Source organism: Bos indicus, chromosome 10 (assembly GCF_029378745.1).
Source record: "Bos indicus isolate NIAB-ARS_2022 breed Sahiwal x Tharparkar chromosome 10, NIAB-ARS_B.indTharparkar_mat_pri_1.0, whole genome shotgun sequence".
Taxonomy (NCBI): Eukaryota; Metazoa; Chordata; class Mammalia; order Artiodactyla; family Bovidae; genus Bos; species Bos indicus.
In genome coordinates, this window is record NC_091769.1 from 101982438 (window position 1) to 102008890 (window position 26453).

Here is a 26453-nt window from a genome sequence, read left to right on the forward strand (position 1 = left end):
AAGCAATTTAGATTTTTTAGACCATTATCTTAAATCCATGGATTGACATAATCAGAGAATGTGCTGACCTTTGACATGATCTGTTCCTGTTCATACTTTACTAAGGATGTGGAAACAAAGCCTCAGAGAAGAGACAGAGCCTGCCCGGGGTCACATAGAGGCAGGCCTGAAATTAGAATCCAGGTCCCATGATGCTCAGCTCAGAGCCCTTATTCCTAAATTAACTAAATATATTGATAAAAGTACAAATTAAAGTACAGTTCAAGAGATCAACTCTACAAAGAGTTTGGAGCCAAGAAAAGCTTCTACAAAGGCAGGCTGATGGGACTCTCAGCTACAAATAAAAGTCCTCCCACCCAGCTTTGAGAAAATATAGACAACATCCGTCAAGGCTTGCTCAAGTTTTCTCCCCTTAAATTGGAAATAAAATTGAGCTAACCCCACATCCATGCCCCCGCTTCCCGTTTCTCTTTTTGCCCTATAACAGTGATACAGCAGAGGAGTTTCTACGCTCTGTTGCTTTGGCAAATGCTTAAATTGGAGGCCACCGCTGCCCCTGGCCACAGTGGGAGGGGTAGAGAGTGGGTTGTTTTTCAAAGGTCACAGGCTTTATTATAGAGCATGGACACTGGACGCCAGCCTCCGGCACGCTCTCCCTTCAACTGTATGAAGCAACTGGATCAAGTCTGCACAGTGATAACACTGGATTTTAAGTGTTTCTATTTAGAATCTATTAATGGAAGAGTCGGGCTTCCCAGGTGGCTCAGTGGTAAAGAAGCCGCCTGCCAATGCAGGAGACATGGGCTCGATCCCTGATCTGGGAAGACTCCCCTGGAGGAGGAAATGACAACCCACACCCGTATTCACGCCTGAAAAATTCCATGGACAGAGGAGCCCGGCAGGATACAGTCCACGGGGTCGCAAAGGGTCAGACACGACTTAACAACTGAACAGTAGCAACAACAAAGGAAGAGGCAGCCTGCTTTTCATCTAATAATCTACCTGTTTGGCCTCGTTATCGGATGCTCATTTTGTTGGGCACACAGTTCTAGATTGACCGTTGAATGCATTTTCTCAGGATTTTCTGTTTTCCATTGTAACCGCTGATTTGTTTTCCGTCAACTTGTCGTAACTTAAAAAATACTCTTTCACCTACAGGTGCTTTTTTTCTACTTTTGTTCTTTTTATGAGAACTGTGATTTTGTGGGGTTTTTTGTTTGTTTGTTTACTCTATATCATCAAAATCCAGAATAATGTCTGATGACAGCTTCTCAATAAATACTTCTTGAATGAAAAAAAAAAAAAGTTTGCACAGTGAGTGAAGGGTCCCCAGGGCTCTGTGCAAATACTGCTCCAGCCACTCTTTCACTAATGTAGTTCTTTGCTATTCTTATAAATGAATCACTTACTCAAGAAATGGGCATTTCATTCCTCGGCCCTCCTCCCTCCTCAACTGCAGTCACCTCTGGTCTTTCCATCTCCCTGGCTCCGGCCCCCGGGGACTTCAGTGTGCCCCTGAACACGTGCAAGACCTAGGGAGGGGAGTAAGGGAGCCCCAGGCTCTCCCCGGGGGTGTGTCTTATACAAAATAGGTGCGCGATGAATGCTTGAATACAGAGCCAGTGTCAGGATCTATTCTCTCAGATGGCCTGTAAGGTGTGTGTACGTGGCCGGGGCGGGGGCGGGGGCGGGGGGCTGGCACAGACAGAGGAGGAGGCACTGTGAGGAGCGCAGTCAAAGACGAAGAACCCAGAGTTGATGCCATATCAGAAACAATGAAGAGTCAAAGCGATCTTGAAAAAGAGCAATGCTGGAAAACACAGTTTCCCAGTTTTAAAGCTTATCATAAAGCCATAGCAACGAAAACAGACCGATAGGGCAGAACGGAAGCCTTGAAACAAACCCACACATCTGCTGCCTAATGGACTGTTGACAAGGGCACCAAATTCAACCAGTGGGGGAAAAATAGCCTCTAAGACAATGTTGCCAGGAAAACTGAATTTCCACATGTAAGAGAATGAAGTTGGAGCCCCACCTGACACCATATACAAAAATTAGCTCAAAATGGGTCAACAACCTAAACATATGAGCAAAATCCATACAGTTTCTTAAAAAATTTAAAAAAAACCCATAAAATTCTTATAGGAAAATATAGGTAAAAATCTTCATGACCTTGGATTTGGCAATGGATTCTTAGATATGACACCAAAGCAAGAGCAACAAAAGAAAAAAAATCAGTACACGAGGCTTCACTGGAATTGGAAACTTGTGCGCATCAAAGAACATTATCAAGAAAGAAAAAGACAACCTGCTGAATGGGAAAATATGCTTGCAAATCATATATCTGCTAAGACTTTTACCTGTACTAAATAAAGAACTCCTATAACTCAGCAACAAAAAGACAAACAACCCAACTTAAACACAGGCAAAGGTCCTGAACAGACATTTGTCCAGAGAAGACACACAAACGCCAAACACGCGCCTGAAAAGATGCTCAACATCAGCAGCAGCAGGCAAACACACGTGAGCTACCGTCTCTGTTACTAGAACGGCCATATAGAGTGAACAAAAAACAAAAAATAACAAGTGTTGGTGAGGGATTTGAATCCTTGTGCCTTTCTGTTTGGAATGCAAAATGGTGCAGCTGCTGTGAAAAACTGTTCAGTAGTTCTTCAGAAAGTTAAAAAAGAATTACCATATGACCTGGCAATTTCACTCTTGAATATAAGAAAACAGGAACTCAGACACGTGTCTACTAGTGTCCACAGCAGCATTATTCACAATAGCTAAAATGTGGAAACAATCCACGTGTCCATCAATAGAAGAATGAACAAAATTGGCATATACACACAATGGAATACTACTCAGCTATAAAAAGGAATGAAGTTTTGATAGACGCTATCAGATATATCATTATGACATAGTTGAACCTTGAAAACACTAGACTACACAATCAGTCAGAAACAAAATATTAGTATTTCATGATTCCATTTATATAATGTACCCAGAATAGGCAAAATTCAGACACAGCAATTAGAGGTACCAGGTTATGGAAGCTGTGGGAATGGGGAGTATTGCTTAGCAGATAACGAGTTTCTATTTGGGATGAGGATCAAGTCTGGAAACAGACGTAATAGTTACAGAGCACTGTGAATCTAGTTAATGCCGCTGAATTATACATTTTTAAAAGGTTAATATGGCATTAAGGCAAACAATTATTTCCTTGAGGGCTGTAAGAAGAGAACAATGAAGCTTAATTTAAAAACATATTCATATCGGTGGGGTTGTAGGTACCAGTGTCCATGCAGTGGCTGAGATTCTTAGGGGCAGGACTGTCAATAAAAATGATGTAGCTGATCCCTCTTGAAGTTGACTCCCAAAGCCGGACCAGAGCTGGGATCCGTACCAGTCAGTGCTCTGCCCCAAGTGGGGCCCAGCTCTTCCTCTGTGACCCAGTTCCCAAGTAAATGACCTTTAACCTTTGGGCCGACCTCTGGAAGCTACACTCATTGCACATCCAGAGACAGTTTACCCACAAACCAAAGAAAAGCAGGATGAGAATGTCCATTGGTTTTGAAGGACTGGGTGATTTAGCAAGTTGTTATTGGGTACCTATAATAAACCAAGGCTTCCCCAGTGGCTCGGCAGTAAAGAATATGCCTGTAATGCAGGAGGCACAGGAGACAAGGGTTTGATCCCTGGGTTAGGAAGATCCCCTAGAGAAGGAAATGGCAACCCATTCCAGTATTCTTGCTGGAAAAATCCCATGGACAGAGGAGCCTGGCAGGCTCTAGTCCATGGGGTCACAAAGTCGGACACGACTTAAGTGACTGACGACATAAACCAAACAATCTGTCTTCACGTCTCAGAAGTCTGTGGCTCCCAGTCCATCAGGCCACCCTAATGCCTTCTGGAGACCCCGGCACGTAGGTCAAGGCTGGGTTTCTGCAGAGTGGGGCTGCACGACAGACCAAACGCTAATGTGAACTAACAAATGGTAGGCCGGTTAGGCAGCTTTCGTTAGACCTTCAAGTGTTTCTCACGAGGCTCCCTGATTAAATAAGTGCTTGGGGGGTAGGGATGTGTAAATGTCCCTTTGGTACTAGCCAGACATTTCTACCCACAGAACTACAGAGTTGTTGAGATTTACCATAAACAAATGAACATGAGTTCAATGGGAAAGATAAAAATACCATTTCTGTCTTTAAAGCTGCCATGTCTATGTAGAGGGGATACACACACCCTTCACAAAAGACCCCAGAACATTCCGTTAAAATGGAGCCATTAATAGTCAAGAAACAAACCTCCTTAGCAGCTTGGGTTCATTCTCAAAAACGAGGAAAGCGGTGCTTGTCGCTTTACTTTTAATAGCACAGGTTGTCATGCCAACTAGCACTGCTGTTCAAATTGAACAGGGAGAAAAGAAGTGTTCCTTCCTACATGAGCCTTTCAGCAGGGCTCACATGAGCCTTTTTGTTTTTAATTTATTTATTTGGCTGCACTGGGTCTTAGCTGTGGCATGTGGCATCTAGCTCCCTGACCAGGGATGGAGCCCGGGCCCCCTGCGTTGGGAGCACAGAGTATTAGCCACTGGACCACCAGGGCAGTTCCCACATGAGTCTTTAAAAACACACAGACTCCTAGCACTGGAGGGACGGCAACCATCGCGCTTGCATTTAAGCCTGTCAGGATGAGGGTGGGATTTTCCTTTGGTTTGAATTCCCTCTGTACACCATGCTCCTCACCAGGGTCTGGCTGAATAGCACCCGAGAGAAAGAAAGGCATGGTGTGGGGCCTTCTTGAGATGCGAGAAGAGACTTCTGTCTCAAACAACAGAGCCAGAGAGGAGAGTGGCTCTGCTCCCCGAGTAAGCAGAGTTCTTTCGTTTTTTTAATTTTTAGATTTTTATTTTGGCCATGCTGTGCAGCGGGAGTGTAGGACCTTACTTCCCCAACCAAGTATTGAACCTGCGCCCCCTGCATTAAGAAGCATGGAGTCTTAACCACTGGACCGCCCGGGAAGTCCCCAAGCACAGCTCTTAAAGGGTAGGGTCTGCACAGCACTTACAACGCACGCAAAGGTGTCAGTGACAGGAGGGGCGAAGAGGAGACGGGCTGGGAGCCGAGGCAGTCACCCCGGCCTCTTCCTGCTGGCAGGAGGACCTGGGTCAGCAGGTCCTGACGCAGGAGTGTTGCTGTTGCTTGGGGACAAGAAAAGGGAGGAGGGGGTGAGCAGGAGGCAAGACCACCTCTCTCACAGCAGCCTGGTGGTGGTGACTCCTCTGTTCATGAAAGGTCCCAGCCAGCACAAAGATGACCCCTGCATTTCGGGGCCTGACAACCCGCCTCCACACTTTCCACCCGGGGTCCTCTCCTCCTCTCCGCCCTCCCGCCTCCCTGACCTTGATGGTAAGGCTGTCCCTCTGCTCTTAGATGTTTTAACTCCTCTCAGGCCTTGTGGAGCCAATTCCCACACTGGCTGCTGCAATCCTCCCTGGTGGCCAACCGGCCAGCTCCGCCGGACCTGGTCTAACTTTCGCCTGCAATCAACACGCCTTCACTGTCCAGCCTTCTCTAACTGGCTGCCTCTCCACGTGCTTGTTCCTGATGACTGGAAGTTTCTGGAAAGATTGGATCACTCCTGTGTAATAAGCTGCTTCCCCGGTGCCAGGCAAGTCCTGTGCAGAGTGGCAGGGACAACGTGGCAGGATGCAGGTGCCATTTAATGCAATCTACGCGCTGGGCTCTGTTCTGAGCCCTTTGCACAGATTAGCAAACAAGCCTCAGAATCATATGAGATGCGTGTGAGTATTATTCCTATTTTACAGAAGGTGAGACTGAGGCATAAGAGGTTAATGACTTGCTGGAATCATACAACTAGTAAGTGGCAAATCAGGAACTCAAACCCAAGCTCTCCGATTTTAGGGCCTGGGTCCAGAACACATGAGACGGCTGACTTAGGTTTGGGGGTTGAGGAGGCTGGGCTGGGGTGGGGGTGTTGATAGAGCGGAGAAGAATGATTGGGAATATTCACAATAAAACACCTATAATATTATTCCATTCCTTGAAACTTACAAAGATGTACATGTATTTATTCAATAAGGCATAGGTTCAAAATTATAATAAAACTATTATGTAACATTATTAAAGGCAAAATTTAGGAATATCCTAAATGACTATAAACCAGCAACTGGTTACATAAATTTTAGTACACTCAAACAATGGAATACTCTACAGCTATATAAAATGATGAAGTTATATACAGTCACTGCCTATATCTATTTTTGAATAAAAGTTTCATGAAGTGTAAAAAACAGAGAAATATGAAAAAACTGATCTCTAAAATGTCAATGGGCACTCAACTATCTCTAAAGAGTGGGATTCTCTGACTTTTTCCTTTCCATATTGTATATATTGTTCAACTCTTCAAGGAGTCTGCTGGGCTGCTGCCTATGGCAGGAAGACCATGAAGTCAATTTCATTCTAGGAGGAAAATGAAAGCAAAACAAAATAAAAAGAGGGAGAAAAAGAAGGGGCAAGGGGAAAAGCCATGAAATGTTTTTCAACAGACGGTGTTTGAGAAAGATCACTGTGGTGATGATGCACGAGATGAAGATGGGATATCAACCATCACAGCATGAACGAGAATCACTAAAAAAGAAGGAGCAATGTAGGAAGTTTAAAGCCTGGCTGCCCAGAGCAGCACTATGTGTCACAGTCAAATGCCTGGCAACTGATAAATGGAGAAACAAATCTCAGTGTATCCATACGATGGAATGTTATCAGCCAAGAGGATGGATTCATGTTAAAAGACAGAAGAACCTTAAAACATTAGGTGGGTGAAAGAAGTATAATAAGCTCAAAAGATCATATACTGGATGACTCTATTCATATGAAATATAGTCAGTCACCTACATATGAACCTTCAAGTTACAAACTTTCAAAGACGCAAATGTGTGTCCCATCAGTGCCAAGTGTGAGTGAAAGTGCAGCCTGCCCTCCATCTCCCATCGCTGACGACCCTTCAACTCTACCATCTCCCACCTCCTCTCCCTCCTCCAGTCAGTAACTCTTCCTGCCTGTTCACTTGATGGCCAGCCTCTCTATGCCAGTGGTTGTACGTACTAGTGTATTTTCAAGGTACTGTACTGTAAAATTTAAAATGTTCTGCTATTTTTCTTTTAATGTATTATTTGTGTGAAAGGTATTATAAACCTATTACAGTACAGTACTATATAGCTAATTGTGTTAGTTGGTATCTAGACTCACTATGTTGGACTTACGAACATGCTCTCTGAACGGAACTCCTTTGTATGTTGGGGACTTATTATATTCAAAATAGCTAAATTCACAGAGTCACAATTCAGATTAGCAGCTAACAGGGCTTGGCAGGAAGGAGAAATGATGAACAAATACTTATGGGGATGGGGTTTCCTTTCAGGGTGACGAAAATGTTTTGAAATTGGAGGTGATGACTGCCCAACAGCAGGAAAGTATTAAATGCCACTGCATTGAACTTTCTAAAATGGCTAAGTATATGTTTTATAAATTTACCTCAGTTAAAAAAAATTCACTTAGCCTTTTAACCTAAAGTCCTCAGAAAATGGAAGGGTAAATGAGAAGAAGGAAAAATGAAAGAAAGAAAACAGCAGCAAATGAGGGAAGCAGGACAGATTAAGTAGGACCTGAGAGCAAAGGGGGGTTGTCTGGTCAACCAAGGGTGGACCGAGCCCCTGTCCCCAGGAGGAGAGCTCTCCAAAGACAGGCCTGGCCTGCGAGATGCTCTGCGAATTCGCCTTCCTCCCACGACAGCCCTACTTAGATCTGAGACAACGCAGATACCAAATGTTTGCTGGGGAAAGCTCCATCTGCAAGCCCAAGTAGAAATAGCAAGAAAAACTAAGGCCGAGGATTCAAATCCTTCATGACTGTATGCAGAACCTGCACAGAGACTCTCCCAACATCAGGCACCCCAGATGGTTAGTGCCTGCTGCTTTGGCTGTCTCCTCTTCTGGACTAGGGGTCACTCACCCACAGGGACCCCACCTTGATCAAGATACTGCGCCCTCAGCCCTAATCACAGCCCCCGGCACAGAATCAGGGCCTGCATATATATGGGATTAAAAAAATGAATGCCCTCCATTTTATATATTTGATCCACTGACTTACATTTTTAATGGGTAAAACACTGACATGGTACAAAATTCAAAAGGCTCCAAAGGCTCCCACTGTTCTGCTCCAGCCCCTTCAAATCAACCCCGCACTGTCTCCACAGGGTCCATGTGACCAGTGCGGTGAAATTCTGAATCAAGGCTCTGCCAACCAACCAGACTACCCAGTGACTTGAGTGTCAGGGCACGACCACGGGACAAGGCGAGGCGTGATGTCAAGGTGAAAGCTATCTGGCTGAAAACGCGGTCCCAGGATTCCGCGCCAGGCGGAAGCACAAGCCAGGGAGCCTCCGCCTCACAGACAAATGCCGCTAGGTGACAGCCGTCCCCCCAGAGCCATTCGTGGCACGAGAATAAGCCTGCAGGCAGGGGCCGTCCAGCCCGTCCGCCACGCCGGCCACCCCGGCCTCCTCACACCTGTTTCGGACAGAGGCGAATTTCAAGCCGGGGACCAGTTCTGTGGCCCCGTGATGGGAGGAGAGGGGTCGTGCAAGCCCCACGCAGCCTTGGACGCCGAGAGACTTTTAGTGGTTGTCGGGGCAGGGAGGGAAGTTCACCTTAAAAGAACTCAGCTGTGAGCTGCCTGGCTCTCTCCCTGCAGATGGGCTCCTTGGTGGAGGCGGTGGACAGGAACTCAGCTGGCCAGGAGGAGAGGGTCCCTGGGAGTCAAAGCCCCCGGGGTGATGAAGAACCCGGGCCCACCCCAAGCCTGGGACGTGCCCGGGTGTACACTTTGGGACAGGAACATCTGGACTCGTCGCTTCATCTGAGCCAGATTGCGAGGGGCTTTTTTTTTTTTTTTTTTTGAAGCCTGAGTAACGGTCGCCCTGTATAGTCACCAAACCAAAGGCTAAAAAAAGATGGGAGCCACGCAGGCTCGTCTGTTCCCCGAGGCTCCTGCTTAAAGAGGCGGTGCACCGGCAGGCTACAGGGTGAGCCGGGCGCCGGTCCGACGTCAGCCAATCTGTTACAGTATTTCATTCCCTGTCCGCGTGCCCAGAGGCTGTTGCAACGCGTATAAATTTAGAAGAAACAAGATAAATACCGTGGAAAGGTTCATTTGAACAAAAGGAGTGGTTTTTCTTTCCTCCCTTTCTTTTTACTCCACTGGAGAAGAGATAAAGTGGTCCTGTGACTGAGTTAGCCTCTCGGGGGGTAGATCTGGTGTTCTGGGCAGTCCCTCAATAACGCATAAGCATGGCCTCCGACTAACCAGCTTCTCCTGAAACTGTAAAGCAGTCCGCTTCCAGCCTGAATGTCTCTTAGCAGCTGAGGGAATGAGGCGGCAACGATATCTACAAGCAACTGGGGTCTCCTCAGAATGAGCGAAAGACTACACGTGAAGGCACCGTTTACTCTCCCTTAAGCCCGCACCGGCGCACCCGACGCACCCTGGGCCGGAAGTCCCGGCTCACCTGACACACGTTGGGCCGGAAGTCCCGGCTCACTCGACGCACCCTGGGCCGGAAGTCCCGGCTCACCTGACACACGTTGGGCCGGAAGTCCCGGCTCACTCGCCGCACCCTGGGCCGGAAGTCGTTAGTGCGCCAGGAGTTACGCCTCAATACTTGACATAAAATAAAACCAGCTTTACAAGGAAATTAATATCACAGGTCGGAGAATGGGGATCAGTGTGGAAATCACACTGAAGAAGAAAGTGCCTGAGAAACGCTCGCTTTCTCTTAACACACAAACTCACCCCCAGTGGGTTTATGGACCACCAGTAGGAACTGAGCACAAGCGAATTCTACCACCGCATTGTGCAGCCTGATTCCCATTTTGCAGAGAAGGAAACCAAAGTTAGATGAGGGGCCCGAGGGTACATGGCTGCCAGTGAGGGGGGCGGTGTGTGTGTGTGTGTGTGTGTGTGGCAGGACCAGGTCCGCCAGCTCTTCCCAGTGCACACACCGCCTGTGTGTGTGTGTGTGTGTGTGTGTATGTGTGAAGACCAGGTAGCCCAGGTCCTCCAGCACTCACACCGCCAGCACCACCCACTGCCTGGAAGTCAACCAGACTCAAGGGCTGTACCTCTGACAGCATCTCATACTGGCCTCTTCTTCCAAGAGCAATGGTCAGTAAATCATAGACCACAGATGCACTCTGTAAACTGATGAGACGGTCGCTCTTGTGCTCAGGTATCCTGCTCAGCACAGCGTCCCGGTTGGCCTGAAAACAACACGGAAGAGAGAAGCAGATGGTGAGCTGGCCGTGCACACAGCTATCGCTTTGTGCAGGGAAGCCATTCAGGGCCTGCTGCCCCTGAGAGCTTGCCGAGGGCCTGGGGACAAGGGCAGGAGTGAGTAAGGGGTCGTTTACTCAAGATCCCCAGAGCACCGCAGGACTCAGAAGGCCTGGAGGGCACTTGTCCGCATTGGCAGGCGCCTGGAGGAAGCTTCAGGAGTGGATGCAAAGCACAGTGGTTTCTCCTGGGCTCAGGTTCACAGCCAGCCACGCAGCGGACACAGCTGCGCTCCGGGGCAGCAGAATCATCCATCAGATGAAGCCCTGCCGTGTCTCACTTATGGATCCTGCTTCTCCTCTACATGAAAGAGCAGGAGAAAATCCCCAGCCCCACACTTCCATTGCCAAACGGTGTTATCAGGGCACATCAGTCCTACAGAGATGTATCTTTCCCTCTCTCACCCAAGCAACATTCAAATCTCTGTATGATAGCTTCACTGGAAAAGACTACAAAGACTCCTTCAACTTTGTTCAGGGAAGCACAGAACAGATGTAGAAGAGAAAGTAAGAAGCAAACAGACTTTGGTTTTTAAAGATGTTAGCGCAAAGGACTGGGGAGAACAAGGAGGCTTGTCTATTTCACACCCCCACTGCTCAGCACAGAAATACCGCAGGCGCATTCAAGCTTATTCATCTCATTTATCTAGAAATCAACTGCTCTCCATGGCAACTTGTTTTCATTACTTTTGCAATTACTCCACCAGTTCCTCCAAACACATCACATGTACTGGAGACTCTAAACGTAGCTCATTTTCCTTTTCTCCCTAACAGGGAGTTCAGTACCAATAAAGTTAGACTTTGCCTGTCTTCTTTTCCTTCTAATTAACAGAAGGCTCAAGACCTAGCCATCCCTAGGAACACAGAAAGGGCCCTTCCATTTTCCCTGTGAAACTGGCTCTCGAGAGACCAGGGTCCCTAGTCTCGGCAGCCCAGCGTTTACCTTCCAGCCTGACACTTGGAAAAGCCATGCACACACCTTCTCAGTCACTAATGAGATGGATGCTTTCTTTTGTGTGAGTCCAAGGCATGGACTTGTAGCCTCCTGTCAGTACTTACTCATTTTAAAACTCCTTCCTCTTAAATGTCAAAGACAAATAAGAAATATATAAGACAGGCCACTTCCTACAAAGTGAGTCATCTCTTATGGAAACAAGCCTGCTTTTTAAAATTTCATTGTAAGTTTTTCTGGTTAGGAATGCCTTTGGAGCCAACAAAAGAAGCTGTGAGGGAAATAGGGCCTGCTACCAGTGGTCTCATTTGATTTATTTCCTCCAAATGTTCCATATTGAGACCGACCTGGGACAGAAGGGAACACAACAAAACATCATTTAAGAAAGATTTTCAGGTTATGCCAAACGTGTTCCTTTTTTCTTTTTAAAAAGAAAGTCTATCAGTGCCTTTTGATTAAAAAGGTACAGTACAGAATCTCAAGCAGGTCCACAAATAATAAATATCCCAGAATGCTGTCTCAGTGGTAACTGTGCTAAATTACAGTTCTGATAACTCCCTTCTCCTGGAGAAACTAATTTGATTTGAGGTAAGAACACAGTTCAACTCCAAATGAGTTCCTGTAGGCAGAGGGACCATTGACAAATTTATGTTTCTAAGTTAAAATCAGGACCAGAGGAGAATACAGTTTTCTCAGACACACATACACACACACAACACAGCAATTCTCATTTTGGTTCTGAAATTGAGCACATCTATTTTCTGTCTAAAAACTGGAAGAAAAAAAAAAAATCAAGGGACATGAAAAAAGGCTTCCAAAGGCAACTTAATTTAGATTTCTACCTACGTAACCATGGAATGATTTACAGGGAGAAGATAACTGTCCTGGTTGGCAAACCTCGTCCTTCTTATTTACTGTCATCATTTGGATTTCATCATCCTCTGAAGAGATTTTCTGGAAATTAAATATGACAGAGTCAAATTTGACTGCCTCAAGGGGATCTGAAATTTGAGTATTATTAGGGTCTATCACTGCAGTGAGGGAGCAGGAGAGTTAGACGTCACTCCCAAGGCACTGACTCTGAGAGCATGCATTCTAGAGATGTCACCAGCTTTCCCAAATTCCAAACTGCAATGCACACAGCCTGACAACACAACACAAATTTTCAATCAGAATTGTCCAAGAGATCGAAAGTGTATGGTCACCATGCTCTCAGGACTTTTCCACTGTCACTAACCGAGTTTGCCCAAAGGAAGCTAAATACCAGGTTGTGAAGAGCCCCGTGAGGAGGAGGGAATGGCAGTGAGCACTCCCCCCGCCCCATCCACCCGCCACAGAACCTGCGACGGAGCACAGCGAGATCTGCTCGTCTGAATACCAGTTACAGGAGGCCACAGGTGCTGGCCTGTGCACATATGCGCCTCCGCGACTGTGCCAAGGCAGAGGAGAGGATGTAAATGACACCATCCGCAGTCACCAGCTGACAGTCAAGGAAAGATGAGCCATGGAGGCGACCTGTATCCTTCAGAGGAAGTGGGGCCAATGACGTCAAAGGGCTTCCAAATAAAAAGATGCGGTAACTCAAGCAGTCTCCCTGTTGTAAACATCTCAGGGCCATTTCACAGAAAAAGAAAACCCAAAGCTTTAAATTAAGGCAAGAAACCTACCCTCCCTGCCCAACCGCAGCCTCTTCTGCCCCTTCTTCACTCAGCAGCCGTTTCTAAGTCTTCTTCCCTGGAATACTTCCTGCCTCCATTTAAACTGTAAGCTTGGAGTAGAGGGGTTTCTGAGTCTTCTTCCCTGGAATATTTCCCGCCTCCATTTAAACTGTAAGCTTGGAGTAGAGGGGTTTCTAAGTCTTCTTCCCTGGAATATTTCCCGCCTCCATTTAAACTGTAAGCTTGGAGTAGAGGGGTTTCTGAGTCTTCTTCCCTGGAATACTTCCTGCCTCCATTTAAACTGTAAGCTTGGAGTAGAGGGGTTTCTGAGTCTTCTTCCCTGGAATACTTCCTGCCTCCATTTAAACTGTAAGCTTGGAGTAGAGGGGTTTCTGAGTCTTCTTCCCTGGAATACTTCCTGCCTCCATTTAAACTGTAAGCTTGGAGTAGAGGGGTTTCTAAGTCTTCTTCCCTGGAATATTTCCCGCCTCCATTTAAACTGTAAGCTTGGAGTAGAGGGGTTTCTGAGTCTTCTTCCCTGGAATACTTCCTGCCTCCATTTAAACTGTAAGCTTGGAGTAGAGGGGTTTCTAAGTCTTCTTCCCTGGAATACTTCCTGCCTCCATTTAAACTGTAAGCTTGGAGTAGAGGGGTTTCTAAGTCTTCTTCCCTGGAATACTTCCTGCCTCCATTTAAACTGTAAGCTTGGAGTAGAGGGGTTTCTGAGTCTTCTTCCCTGGAATACTTCCTGCCTCCATTTAAACTGTAAGCTTGGAGTAGAGGGGTTTCTAAGTCTTCTTCCCTGGAATACTTCCTGCCTCCATTTAAACTGTAAGCTTGGAGTAGAGCGGACCACCTTCTCTTGCTTTAGTCACACCTCCTTTTTCTCCTTGTTTTTCCTCCTGCCTGCCCAGCAGGTTGGGAGTTACAGGAGACAGGATGTCTGCTAGAAGGAACAGGAGGCCACTAAAGGATGCCTCTAGTCCCTCGTCTAAATGAGTAGGTGGGCACATGACCTTCCAAGCCCCAAGGCTTGCTGTTCTGCTCAGGTGCTCAGCACACATCATTTACGTGCCAAGGTACTAACTACTATGACCCACATTACTCTGGCATGCTTCAAGCTGGGCTGTCACGCCTAGCGAAGTGCCAAGAAGAAACCCAGTAAATGATGAACGATGAAATTCTAGACCTAAATTCGATCTCCTGGCCAAACACTAAGAAAACATCTCAAAGGAATCTGATGGTCTGGCAAAAACTCCCTCCCAACAGCAGAGCCGGGTAACAGAGTGGGCTCTCCTGGCCTGGGACTCTGCAATGCCTGGGGAACAGGTGGGGGATTGGAGAGAGGACCTGGGTGGGAACACAGGCAGGTTCATCAGGCTGCTGCTACGGAAACCAGAGGTTCAATACAGCCAGTGTTTCACCCCCAAATTCTCCCTCCCACCAAGGCAAATGAAGAGGGCTCATAAAGGTTTACCCTTGAGGGCTTCTCCCCGAGGTTCAATACAGCCAGTGTTTCACCCCCAAATTCTCCCTCCCACCAAGGCAAATGAAGAGGGCTCATAAAGGTTTACCCTTGAGGGCTTCTCCCCGCCCCCCACCAATTTAAGTTTCCCCTGATGGTCATTTTAGGTGTAGTTACCCATATGCAACCGTGTTCTTGTCCAATCAGTACTTTGTGGATAAATGAATGAACTTAGATGCCTGCTAATTGCTAAGGGAAAGAGAAGCTTCACGCTTCAGGCCAACTTAGGGCCATTTCTAGCCAGCCCAAGAATTAGAAACATCTCTCTTTAAACCACTGTAGTTATTTTTCCCACCAGGTATCCCCTTCAGAAAGTATTCTTCTTGTTTATGCAAAGAAAGAGTCACTATCCTGATGGAGTCACCATATCAAAACAGGAACTAAAGGAATCGGTGAAAGAAAAATGTAAAAACATATTCTACTCACCATTGATTCACTAATCAGCAGTAACAACAGGGCTTCTTCAGTATTTTCTTGAGGACAAAAAATGCTGTATAAAGAAAATTCACTTTGATATATGGCAATTTCAAAGTAACACAAAATATATGACTAAGAGCAGGACTGAATGCTAACAGCTTCTAGATTTTTATATAGTATAGAACCCAAGCAAAATGCTGGATGATGGACACTTGAATTAATTTGTTTACTTCTATGGAATTTATACATTTTAACTATGCATTTAAATAGCAGGTAGCAGAGTAAAGCTGTAGAAACCAAGTTAAAAGCTCAAGTAACATTTGTGACTATTATAGAGGCAGAAATTTTGATAAGTACAAACTGACATTGTCTCAATAACACAGACTTTCTCCTAAACCCATTATGAGTTATAAACTGCAGACATTTCACTACCCGGTACTCTTCTTATATCTTACTTGCTAGCTGGCATATTGTATATTGTCATTTCGATGAAATAGGAGATTGGAAGCAATTTTAGAGTTTGGATAATTCCTAGGACACTGTAAGAGTTTCGTGAGCTAAGTGAGCTATCTTACAGAAACACACATGCTGTATTTTGGGGTAACACACAAGAACTGTCTTATTGATCAATTTTGTGGAATTTGGCTAGACTCAACATCTTGGATTCAAAGGAAAGGCTTTTAGGCTCAATGTTGCTCAGGATTATAGAACAATAAAAGCCAAACATAACTCTGATCTCCATTCTCTATATCATTTTTTTTTTCTGGTTTGAGCATTTTAAAAGACTTCCTGCGATTTTCTCCATTCTAAAGCTCTAGAATCCTTGAGTAGAACTGTGAGTTGCATCACAAGTTGGGCCAAACTCAAGTCTTTTTTGTGGAATGCTAGAAGAGTGCAGGAAGAACGAACTTGGTTAAGGACTTCCCCCGGTCAGTGGTTAAGACTCCACACTCCTAATGCAGGAAGAACGAACTTGGTTAAGGACTTCCCCCGGTCAGTGGTTAAGACTCCACGCTCCTAATGCAGGAAGAATGAACTTGGTTAAGGACTTCCCCCTGGTCAGTGGTTAAGACTCCACGCTCCTAATGCAGGGGCACAGGTTCAGTCCCTGGCTGGGGAACTAAGATCCTGCATGCCATACAGTGGGGCCGAAAACAAGAAGTTAACTTGGTTAAAAACAAACAAACAAACGCCTGGATGTTTTGGAGATGACTAAATAAAGACTAAATTTACACCTTCCCTGGTGTACTATTACATTTAACTTAAGAGAAGGGATGAGGCCCCATGCCACCCCCAAATGGTCAAAAAGTGTTTTCCAAATGATTCTAAATACTTGTTCTTTTTAAGTGCCGGCAATTTTTGTACTGTGTCAAAAGACCATGAGGAGTAAGAAAAGTACAGTGGCTGAGACTTTACAACTCGGACATCCTGGACGTAAGGAGACCACCTGTGGGACGGTTCCTATTGCTCTTTCAGGACTAAGATTTAAAAAAAGCGCCTGTGAGCTTCAGGGCAGCAAGGGAGAAACAGACATAGAGAACAGAGCTATGGACATGGGAAGAGGGAGTAACGTGGAAATGTACAGGCCCGTGTGTGAAATAGATAGAATGGGAACCTGCTGTACGACTCCGGGAGCTCAGGCTGCAGGCTGGGGTGGGAGGAGACGGGAGGGGGTCCGGGAGGGAGGGGACATGGGTGTGCCTGTGGCTGATTCTTGTTGAGGTCTGACAGAACACCACAGAATTCTGTAAAGCAATTATCCTCCAATTAAAAAATTTTTTAAAAGTGGGGAGGGGGGCGCCTGTGAGCAAGGAGCGAGATTCTAGAATCTGCAGTGACCTCATTTAAGAGGTAGCTTTAGGTCCCTTGGGTTTTTACAAGAGAGAACTCTTCTTTCCCCTTAAATTCAGAAATAGAGCCTACAGGCTTTGAATTCAGAATGCTCATGTGAGTGAGTGTGTGTGTGTGTGTGTGTGTGTCCATCCTGCCATCAGTTCCTGACATTCTGGTTCATGTTCACATGCAACTGGGGCCTCACAAAAAAAGCAGTAACATTAAGCTTTTTTTTTTTTTTTTTTTTGCTCCATAGCTAGCCAGCTCTGCATTGTCCAGACTAACTGAAAAGAGAGAGAGCCCATGCTAATTGTGACTTAACACCAGCAAACTGCGTCCAAAATAATCCCCAGATTCCATCTGCACCGTCTAGGCTGCTTGTATGTGAGGTTGTGTTATTTTAACCAGAGCTGCTAACAAGTAGCACATTAACCGATTCTAACTCTACTTCCTCTACCCTTCCTGTATCCTCTACGCTTTTCAAGGCAGGCAAGATGGGTCCGCAGGGGCGCTGCAAAGCTCTGAGGACCTGCAGGAAGAAGCAGGGACCAGAGGAAGGGAAAGGACAGTTTTGAGACACACCTGAAAAACTGCAGACTGTAGTTTACCCCCCGCCAATTACGAATTCTCTAGACCTATTTCTGGCCGTTCTTTCCCTCTTCCCTGCGGAGCTCAGGGTGGACAGTGAAAACTGCTGGGCTCTCCTATTGTGATGTGTCCCCTTAGGGCCCAAGAGTGTCAAGGGGAGGTCCTGGGCCCCCAGGCCTCAGGCTGCGGAGCTGGGAAACTGGAGCCTTAGATCTGGAGGAAGGTGATGGAAGAGCTGGCCATTTATCCCTTCGGTTCTGACATGAAGTAGTTATCAGGATCTTTCAATGTCCCTCATTGTTATCCTTCAGACAGCATCCTCATCCTTACCAAAGCCTCTGCATTGGTTGCCAGGAGGTTCGGACCTGTATTTGGGCGCCAGGATAATTCTTTCCCCTCTGAGGCCTACAGAGGGGCTCAGCATGGCGTGTGGCACTCCTAGGGTTCGAAAAATCGTTATCCGCTTCCTGGCACAAAATCGGCGTTTCTAGCCTCCTCTTCACTTTGTGATAACTGTCTAATCTAATGTGCATTTCTCTATCTAAGCCACCTCAAGTGCTTCTTATGAGGAGGAATACAATGGAAGAAAGAAAAAGAAACAAAAGGTATCCATGTTAGGAAGAAGTAAAACTGTATTTGCGGACGACATGATCTTGTATATAGAAAATCCCAAGGGATCTAAAAAACTATTAGAACTAATAAAGCAGTTCAGCAAGACTTCAGCGTAAACGTTCAATTCAGACAGTCGATTGTATTTCTATATAGTTGCAACAAACAACCCCAAAATAAAAGTAATAGTAACAATTCCATTTATGATAGTATTGAAAAGAATACCACACACACCAAAACGCCCTTAGGTAAGTTTACAAAAGAAGTGCAAACGTTATACCTTGAAAACTTCAAATTGTTGTCAAAAAAATTAAAGGAAAATAAATGGAAAGACATTTCATGGTCATGAAGACTTACTATTGCTAGGATGGTGCGCACGTGTGCTAAGTCACTTCAGTCGTGCCCGACTCTTTGTGACCCCCATGGACTGTAGCCTGCCAGGCTCTTCTATCCAGGGACTCTCCAGGCAAGAGTACTGGAGTGGGTTGCCATGCCCTCTTCCGGGGGATCTTCCCAACCCCAGGATCGAACCCATGTCTCTTAAGTCTCCTGTATTGGCAGGCGGGTTCTTTACCACTAGCACAACCTGGGAAGCCCTGCTAAGATGGCAACGCTCCTCAAATTAATCTACAAATTACACTCATTTCCTATCATGATCCTAGTTGCTCTTTTTTGTAGAAATAGACTAAATGATCCCAAAATTCATGTGAAAATATAAGGGTTTCGGGGGAAGGCAGGCTAAGGGGTGCTAGGTTTATTTGGGGGTAATAAAATATTCTAAATTTGACCACAGTGATGAGCAATGTGACTATATTAAAAGCTATATTAAAGCGCATTGTACACTTTAAATGAGTGAATTGTATAGTATGTGAATTAGATCTCAACAAAACATTAATAAAAATGACTGTGTCTATTTGTGTGAAGTGAAATTTGTGTCTCAATAACCATTCATGGCATGGGAATCTTCCCATTAACTAATAACTACATTTAACTTGATCTATGTTTTGCCTCCATAACTCTTGTACAGATGGGGAAGCTGATGTATGGCAAAGACTGAGTGGTTCTGGAAAGAAGGGAGACACGGCCAGCACTCTGAGCTTTGCTTCCTTCAAGAGGTGAGGGCACACTGGAGTAGCACCCAGACAGACACAGAGCTTCATCCACATGTCAAACTTGACTGCGGGAGGAAGCAAGAGCTGGAGTCTTCAAAATACTGGCACTTATGAAGCATCCAAAGCAGAGGAAAATCTAGGGTCTATTTTTAAGGTTTAAAAACATTACCTAAAAAAGAACCTCAGTCCTGATGCTAAATAGCTCATAATAAGGGGTCAGCATTTTAAAAGTGAGAGTTTGAGAACTGCTAGAACAGATGTTCTATGAATCCAGATAAGGGGTAAGGAATGCAGGAAAAAGTTAAGAAAACGCTCACTAGTCTGAATCCATACAAGAAATGCAAACTGAACAAGATGATGAGAGAGAGAAAGACCAGGGTCAGTTTAAGAAGACCGAGAGGCAGTGGCCATTGGCCACAGGACTGGAAAAGGTCAGTTTTCATTCCAATCCCAAAGAAAGGCAATGCTTTCTTTGAAGAATGCTCAAACTACCGCAGAATTGCACTCATCTCACACACTAGCAAAGTAATGCTAAAAATTCTCCAAGCCAGGCTTCAATAATACGTGAACCATGAACTTCCAGATGTTCAAGCTGGTTTTAGAAAAGGCAGAGGAACCAGAGACCAAATTGCCAACATCCATTGGACCATCGAAAAAGCACGAGAGTTCCAGAAAAACATCTATTTCTGCTTTATTGACTACGCCAAAGCCTTTGACTGTGTGTATCACAATACACTGTGGAAAATTCTTCAAGAGATGGGAATACCAGACCACCTTACCTGCCTCTTGAGAAACCTGTGTGCAGGTCAGGAAGCAACAGTTAAAACTGGACATGGAACAACAGACTGGCTCCAAATAGGAAAAGGAGTACGTCAAGGCTGTATACTGTCACCCTGATTATTTAACATATATGCAGAGTACCTCATGAGAAACGCTGGGCTGGAAGAAGCACAAGCTGGAATCAAGATTTCCGGGAGAAATATCAATCACCTCAGATATGCAGATGACACCACTCTTATGGCAGAAAGCAAGGAGGAACTAAAGAACCTCTTGATGAAAGTGAAAGAGGAGAGTGAAAAAGTTGGCTTAAAACTCAACATTCAGAAAACGAAGATCATGGCATCCGGTCCCGTCACTTCATGGCAAATTGATGGGGAAAAGGTGGAAGCAGTGAGAGACTTTACTTTTTTGGGCTCCAAAATCCCTGCAGATGGTGACTGCAGCCATGAAATTAAAAGACACTCCTTGGAAGGAAAGCTATGACAAACCTGCCGCTAAGTCGCTCAGTCGTGTCCGACTCTGTGCGACCCCACAGACGGCAACCACCAGGCTCCCCCATCCCTGGGGCTCTCCAGGCAAGAGCACTGGAGTGGGTTGCCATTTCCTTCTCCAACGCATGAAAATGAAAAGTCAAAGTGAAGTCGCTCAGTCGTGTCCGACTCTTAGCAACCCCATGGACTGCAGCCTACCAGGCTCCTCCGTCCATGGGATTTTCCGGGCAAGAGTACTGGAGTGGGGTGCCATTGCCTTCTCCAATGACAAACCTAGAGAGCATGTTAAAAAGCAGAGACATTACTTTGCCAACAAAGGTCCATCTAGTCAAGGCTATGGTTTTTCCAGTGGTCATGTATGGATGTGAGAGGTGGACTAGGAAGAAAGCTGAGCGCCAAAGAATTGATGCTTTTGAACTGTGCTGTTGGAGAAGTCTTGAGAGTCCCTTGGACTGCAAGGAGATCCAACCAGTCCATCCTTAAAGGAAATCAGTCCTGGTGTTCATTGGAAGGACTGATGTTGAAGCTGAAGCTCCAATACTTTGGCCACCTGATGTGAAGCACTGACTCACTTGAAAAGACTTTGATGCTGGGAAAGATTGACGGCAGGAGAAGGGGACGACAGAGGATGAGATGGCTGGATGGCATCACTGACTCAATGGACATGGGTTTGAGTGAACTCTGGGAGTTGGTGATGGACAGGGAGGCCTGGTGTGCTGCAGTCCATGGGGTCACAGAGTCGGACACGACTGAGCGACTGAACTGACTGACCAACTGAGAGGCAGTTACCCTGAGAAGTGCTGCCCCCGAAGCTGCAGAGCGGTGCTCAGAAGCCTCACCGCGATAGCCCTCCAGTCCCCATGTCTGTCAGCGCTCCCCGGGGCCTCAGCAGCAGCAGCCTGAGGGCTTTCCGCCATTTTCCCACCGCACAGTGACTAAAGGAGATGTCCTTAGTTATTCACACATGTTCCTCTTTCCCTCACTGCGAGGTTGTGAAAAGCCACCAGCCTCAGTCTTGTGGGAACAAAGACGGGAAGGAAGGCTCCGAAGGGAGGAGTCGGGAATGAGCCACGCCGGGTCCTGTCTTCCTGCCGCCTCGGGGCCTCTCTCTGTCTCCCGCCTACTCCTTCCCGAGGGGGAAAGCCCAGAGGGAGCTGGCGTGGACCCTTACCCCACCATCCTCAGAGGTGATCCAGCCCAACTTCAAAACCGAAAACAATGAACGCACTCTACAGAGACGTCACCTTTCAGTCACTTATAAATTATGAATCATTTGTTAATTACTTAATTCTCCTTCTTCTTACAGCTAATTCGGTGTAAAACAAATTTTTAAACAAAGGATCAAGGAATTGCTGAGGAAAAGAAAAAAAGTGAGCTCTGGCTTACTAATAACTTTGTATGATGCTGAAGTTCTTGTAATAATCTGAATGAAAATCCCAAAACCAACAGTGAAGACTGAGAATAGCAACCAAGCTATTTTAGATAAGAATGAGAGCATTTTCTTACTTAAAAGGTCCCCACTAGTGCATGGATTTTGCTGAAGTTATGAAAAATAAAGAGGTATCTTTATTAAACTGGTAAATTAGACTTGCTCGTCTGGTTCTCTTTCAGGAGAGAAAAAATCTACCCTTGAACGTCTATACACTCTTGTGTGTGTGTGTGTGTGTGTGTGTGTGTGTGTGTAAGTCGCTTCAGGTGTGTCTGATGCTTTGTGACCCCATGGACTGTAGCCAGTCAGGCTCCTCTGCCCGTGGGATTCTCCAGGCAAGAACACTGGAGTGGGTTGCCACGCCCTGCTCCAGGGGACCTTCCTGACCCAGGGACTGAATCCTGGTCTCCTGTCTCCTGCCTGGGCGGGCGGGTTCTTAACCGTTAGTGCCGCCTGGGGGCCCCAAGTCTCCCTCCCATCCCCGACCCACAAATGAGGCAGCAGTCCCCGTACTTCTCTCCTGAGTAGACGCGCGCTTTCCGGGTGAGCGTGTAGGTTTTCGTGTTTGCTCCTTTCCGGAGAGGATCGTCCAGGGGTGACTGGCATGGCGGATCCTCCAGAGGGTTCCAGTAGCTCTGCTCACACATACCCCGCAACAGGATCTCCGCCAGCTGCCTGGCTATTGTCTGGGGACAGAAAGGAGCAAAGGGACAGCCGTCAATCTATTTTGTGTCATTCACTCATTCATTTGCTCATTTAGTGAATATTTTTCAGCCACCACTTGGTCATCACTATTCCAAGACTCATTAAACATTTTTACTTTGATGAAAATTCTCCCGTTGATGACAATAAAAATAACATTTAAAAAACAGATAACCTCATGCCCTTCAAATGCTGCCCTGCTTCTGTTATATTCTGGAACACTAAACATGTTTTGGACCTGAAATTTTTAGTTAAGCTCTTTTCCAAAAGCTCTTATATTAACTAAATAATAGGTGAACTGCAAATATTTTCATCACTCTCCAACCGATGCCTGCTAAAGCCTGAAGGTGGCAGAAAGCCAGAACTCAACCTAGATGATGTAATCCCTGAAAAAAGTCTCTTTGTTGATGAAAAGAGGATGTCCGGTGCAGATTTTTAGAACGTCTTCCTTCTTAGGCGTGCCAAGGACAAGTCCTACGTGTCCCTGCCCTGGCCCTCAGCACCTGAGACCCTGACCTGTTCTCCCTGCCTCCTGGGTCTTCCGGCCCAAGGCTCCCACTGGCCTTGTGCAAAGTGCAGAGAGGGCAAAGTGGGAACTATGGATACTGATCAAGAAATACATTTTTTCAAAGCCGGGTAGGTATCTCTTTTCTCACTGTGAAAACTCAGAAATGTCTGAGTCTTGTCCTCCTAGACTGGATGCAGGTTACTGTGTTTTCCTAACTCTGTAGCTCTGCTGCCTGGGGCAGCACCATGGGTGCTCACGTGCTATGTCACCCAGTCCTGTCCGGCTCCTTGCGACCCCCTGGACTGTGGCCTGCCAGGCTCCTCTGTCCATGGGATTCTCCAGGCAAGAGTGCTGGAGTGGGTTGCCACGCCCTCCTCCAGGGGATCCTCCCGACCCAGGGATGGAACTCGCGTCTCTTATGTCTCCTGCAGCGGCGGGTTCTTCACCGCCAGCGCCACCTGGGAAGCCCCAGTAGCGCCGCGGACGACGTACTGGGGGCGGGAGAGAAGGCAGGTACTAAGAACTGTGCTAACGGATGTCCTCATCATCTCCCAGTGACCAAGAAGAGAAATTTTTAAAAATCCCTCTGAAAATAGGACTGCATTGCAGGGTGATCCAGGCGACCTCACGCTCAGCCAGAGGCAGGGAAAGAGAGCGCCACCCAGCAGGTTTCCCGCGTGGTTTTAGCGTTCCCTGGAAGAGGCAGGCAAAGGATACTGATCTTCTGAGAACAAGACTTTTTAAACCAATATGTTCCAGAAGAGAACTTTGCTAGGCTTTCATCTATGGGAAATCTCTAAAAACACCACAAGGAAACCTAAATGCAAACCAATCACTAGCTTAGTGGTTCCTGATAACCACTGGGTAAAGGCATATTTTCTTCATTATTCCCAAGTAAGACCCACTGGCTTTAAATGTCTATAAAAATGTGAAATTAGATGCACTCCGATCATCCCCAACTGAGCCATCTGTAAAGATCTCATAAGAACACGATTTTCAGGACCTAAACACTTCCTGGACCATTTTCTTAAACCTCCCGTTACGGCCTCATTTTGATCTCACTGCAGTCATATAAACTAATGACTTCTGCTGGAAGCATCAGCTGGCAAGAATAACCTCCACTGGCTCTAGCTGAGGGAAAAAAAATGTTAAAGGAGAAAAATGAACAGGAACTTCACATTGTGGATGTATCTGCCACAGAGGGATTCTAAGGTAAAAGTCTCTGTCCTCAAGACAGTCTGCTTGTCCGCTGCTGGACAGCTCACGTCAGACCTCATTTTCCCTCAAGGTATTAACCTTTCCGAGAGAGCTTTTCAATGAGGTTTTGATGTGATTGCATATATTAAAGGCATTAGCTCATCATGTACCTCCGATTAGGAAGGATGTTGGTTATATTCACTGAAAGCACAAATGAAGTTCAGAGGAGACTGAAGAGGAGAAATTATCAGCAAGATCACCAACGTCTATGACACTTTTACGGTTTATACTCAGGGCACATACAGCTTGTAGTTTAAATGCCTAACAATTGTTGGTAACTACCAAATATATTTCAAATGAAAGGAAAAAAGGAAGAAAGCTGGTCTGGAAGAAGAACTTGAACTTCTTTGTACAAAGCTGGTCATTAAATGCACTTTTTTTTGCATGTGTTTTTAAACTGTGATAAAGCTCACATAACATTCACCATTTTAAAGTGTGCAATCCAGTGGCATTTAGCACACTCACGGTGTTGTACAACCATGGTCACTATCTAGATCCAGAACACTCTTTACCCTAAAAGGAAACCCCATATCCTTTAAGAAGTCACTCTCCACTCTCCCTCCTCCCGCACCCTGGGAACAACGACTCTGCTTCCTGTGTCTGTAGGTTGCCTGGTTTACATTTCACATAAAAGGAGCCAAACAACATGTGGTCTTCCTGTGTCTGACTCCTGTCACTCAGCATAGTCTTTTCAAGGTTTGTCCACAGAGCAGCATGAACCAGCCCTTCACTCCTCTCTGCAGCTGAATGATACTCCATCGTATCCTGTTTATTCAGTCATCAGCGGTAGACACTTGAATTGTTTCCATCTTCTGGCTACCGTAAGGAGTGCTGCTGTGAACACTCATACATAAGTTTTGGTTTGAAAACCTGCTTTCAATTATTTGGAGTATTTATCTAGGAATGGGGTTGCTGGAAATGTACTTTTAAATCCTTCTCTGCTATAGTTTCACTCCAGAGTTTACAAAGCAACTTTTCCATCTCCTAGTGTTAGTCGCTCAGTCGTGCCCAGCTCTTTGTGACCCCATGGACTGCAGTTCACCAGGCTCCTCTGCCCATGAGATTTTCCAGGCAAGGATACTGGAGTGGGTTGTCATTTCCGTCTCATAAGGATATTATAAATTTGCAATTATCAGCTAATCGAAAAGGAATCAGACAGCAATTAAGAAACACTGTCTTAGAGAAGGAGAAAAATCGTATGACATCCTTTATGTGCAGAATCTAAAAAGAAATTATACAAACGAACTTTTTTACAAGACAGAAACCAACTCGCAAACTTAAAGAAGGAATGTAAGATTGCCAGTGGGTAACAATGGAGGGAGCGACAGTTAGGGAGCTTGGGATGGACATTTACACACCGCTATGTCTAAATGGATGACCAGCAAGGACCTGCTTAGAGCACAGGGAACTCTGCTCAACGTCATGTGGCAGCCTGGATGGGAGGCGAGTTTGGGGAAGAATGGACACATGTCTATGGAAGGCTGAGGCCCTTCCCTGTCCATCTGCAACTATCACAACACTGTTAATTGGCTATACTCCAGTATAAAATAAAAAGTAAAAAAACAAAGTCTCACACACACACACACACACGAGAAACCCTGTCTCACGGTGGCAATAGCTAGAGAAGCTTCCTCACATCCGTGGAAACCAGAGGACGCCAGTGAAGATGTCCGAGAAGTGTTTCTCAGCTGGGCTGGGCAAAGAATCACTTGTGGAAAGTAGAAAATACAGGTTCTTGAGTCCGGCCACAGGCTGGCATTCCCGAGGTCAGGCACAGGGATGCGTGTTTGCTCAAAGGCCTCAGATGTCTCGGATGCACACTGCTGGCTGAGCACTCAAGGAATTAGAAACAGTTTCATTTAGGTCACTCGTGGACCATCAGCCAAGACCAAAGGTGTGCCTGCAACTCAAATGTGACACTGAGTGTGAAGTGACTCCCCTCGTGTTGACCGTGAACATGTCAATCACTCAGTTGTGTCCAGCTCTTTGCAACCCCATGAACTGTAGCCCGCCAGGCTCCTCTGTTCATGGGATTTCCCAAGCAAGGATACTGGAGTGGGTTGCCATTCCTTCTCCAGGAACTCTTTCCAATTTAGTGATCAAACTCAGGTCTCCCGCATTGTAGATGGATCACGTTACCCCGTGAGCTACCAGGGAAGCCCATGTTAACAGTAACCAGTTAGT

General features: G+C 46.0%; 1 protein-coding gene across 7 annotated transcripts in view; it reads right to left on the reverse strand.

The window, feature by feature from the left end:
- TTC7B (tetratricopeptide repeat domain 7B) overlaps positions 1–26453 on the reverse strand; it is a 275490-nt gene that overhangs the window by 109231 nt on the left and 139806 nt on the right. For all 7 annotated transcript variants that reach the window (XM_070798024.1, XM_070798023.1, XM_070798022.1 and 4 more), the window contains 3 exons: positions 22316–22488; positions 14970–15033; positions 10199–10336 (listed from right to left, as the gene is read on the reverse strand). In XM_070798024.1, the coding sequence (XP_070654125.1) occupies positions 10199–10336; positions 14970–15033; positions 22316–22488 (375 nt within the window). The remainder of the gene's footprint in view (positions 1–10198; positions 10337–14969; positions 15034–22315; positions 22489–26453) is intronic.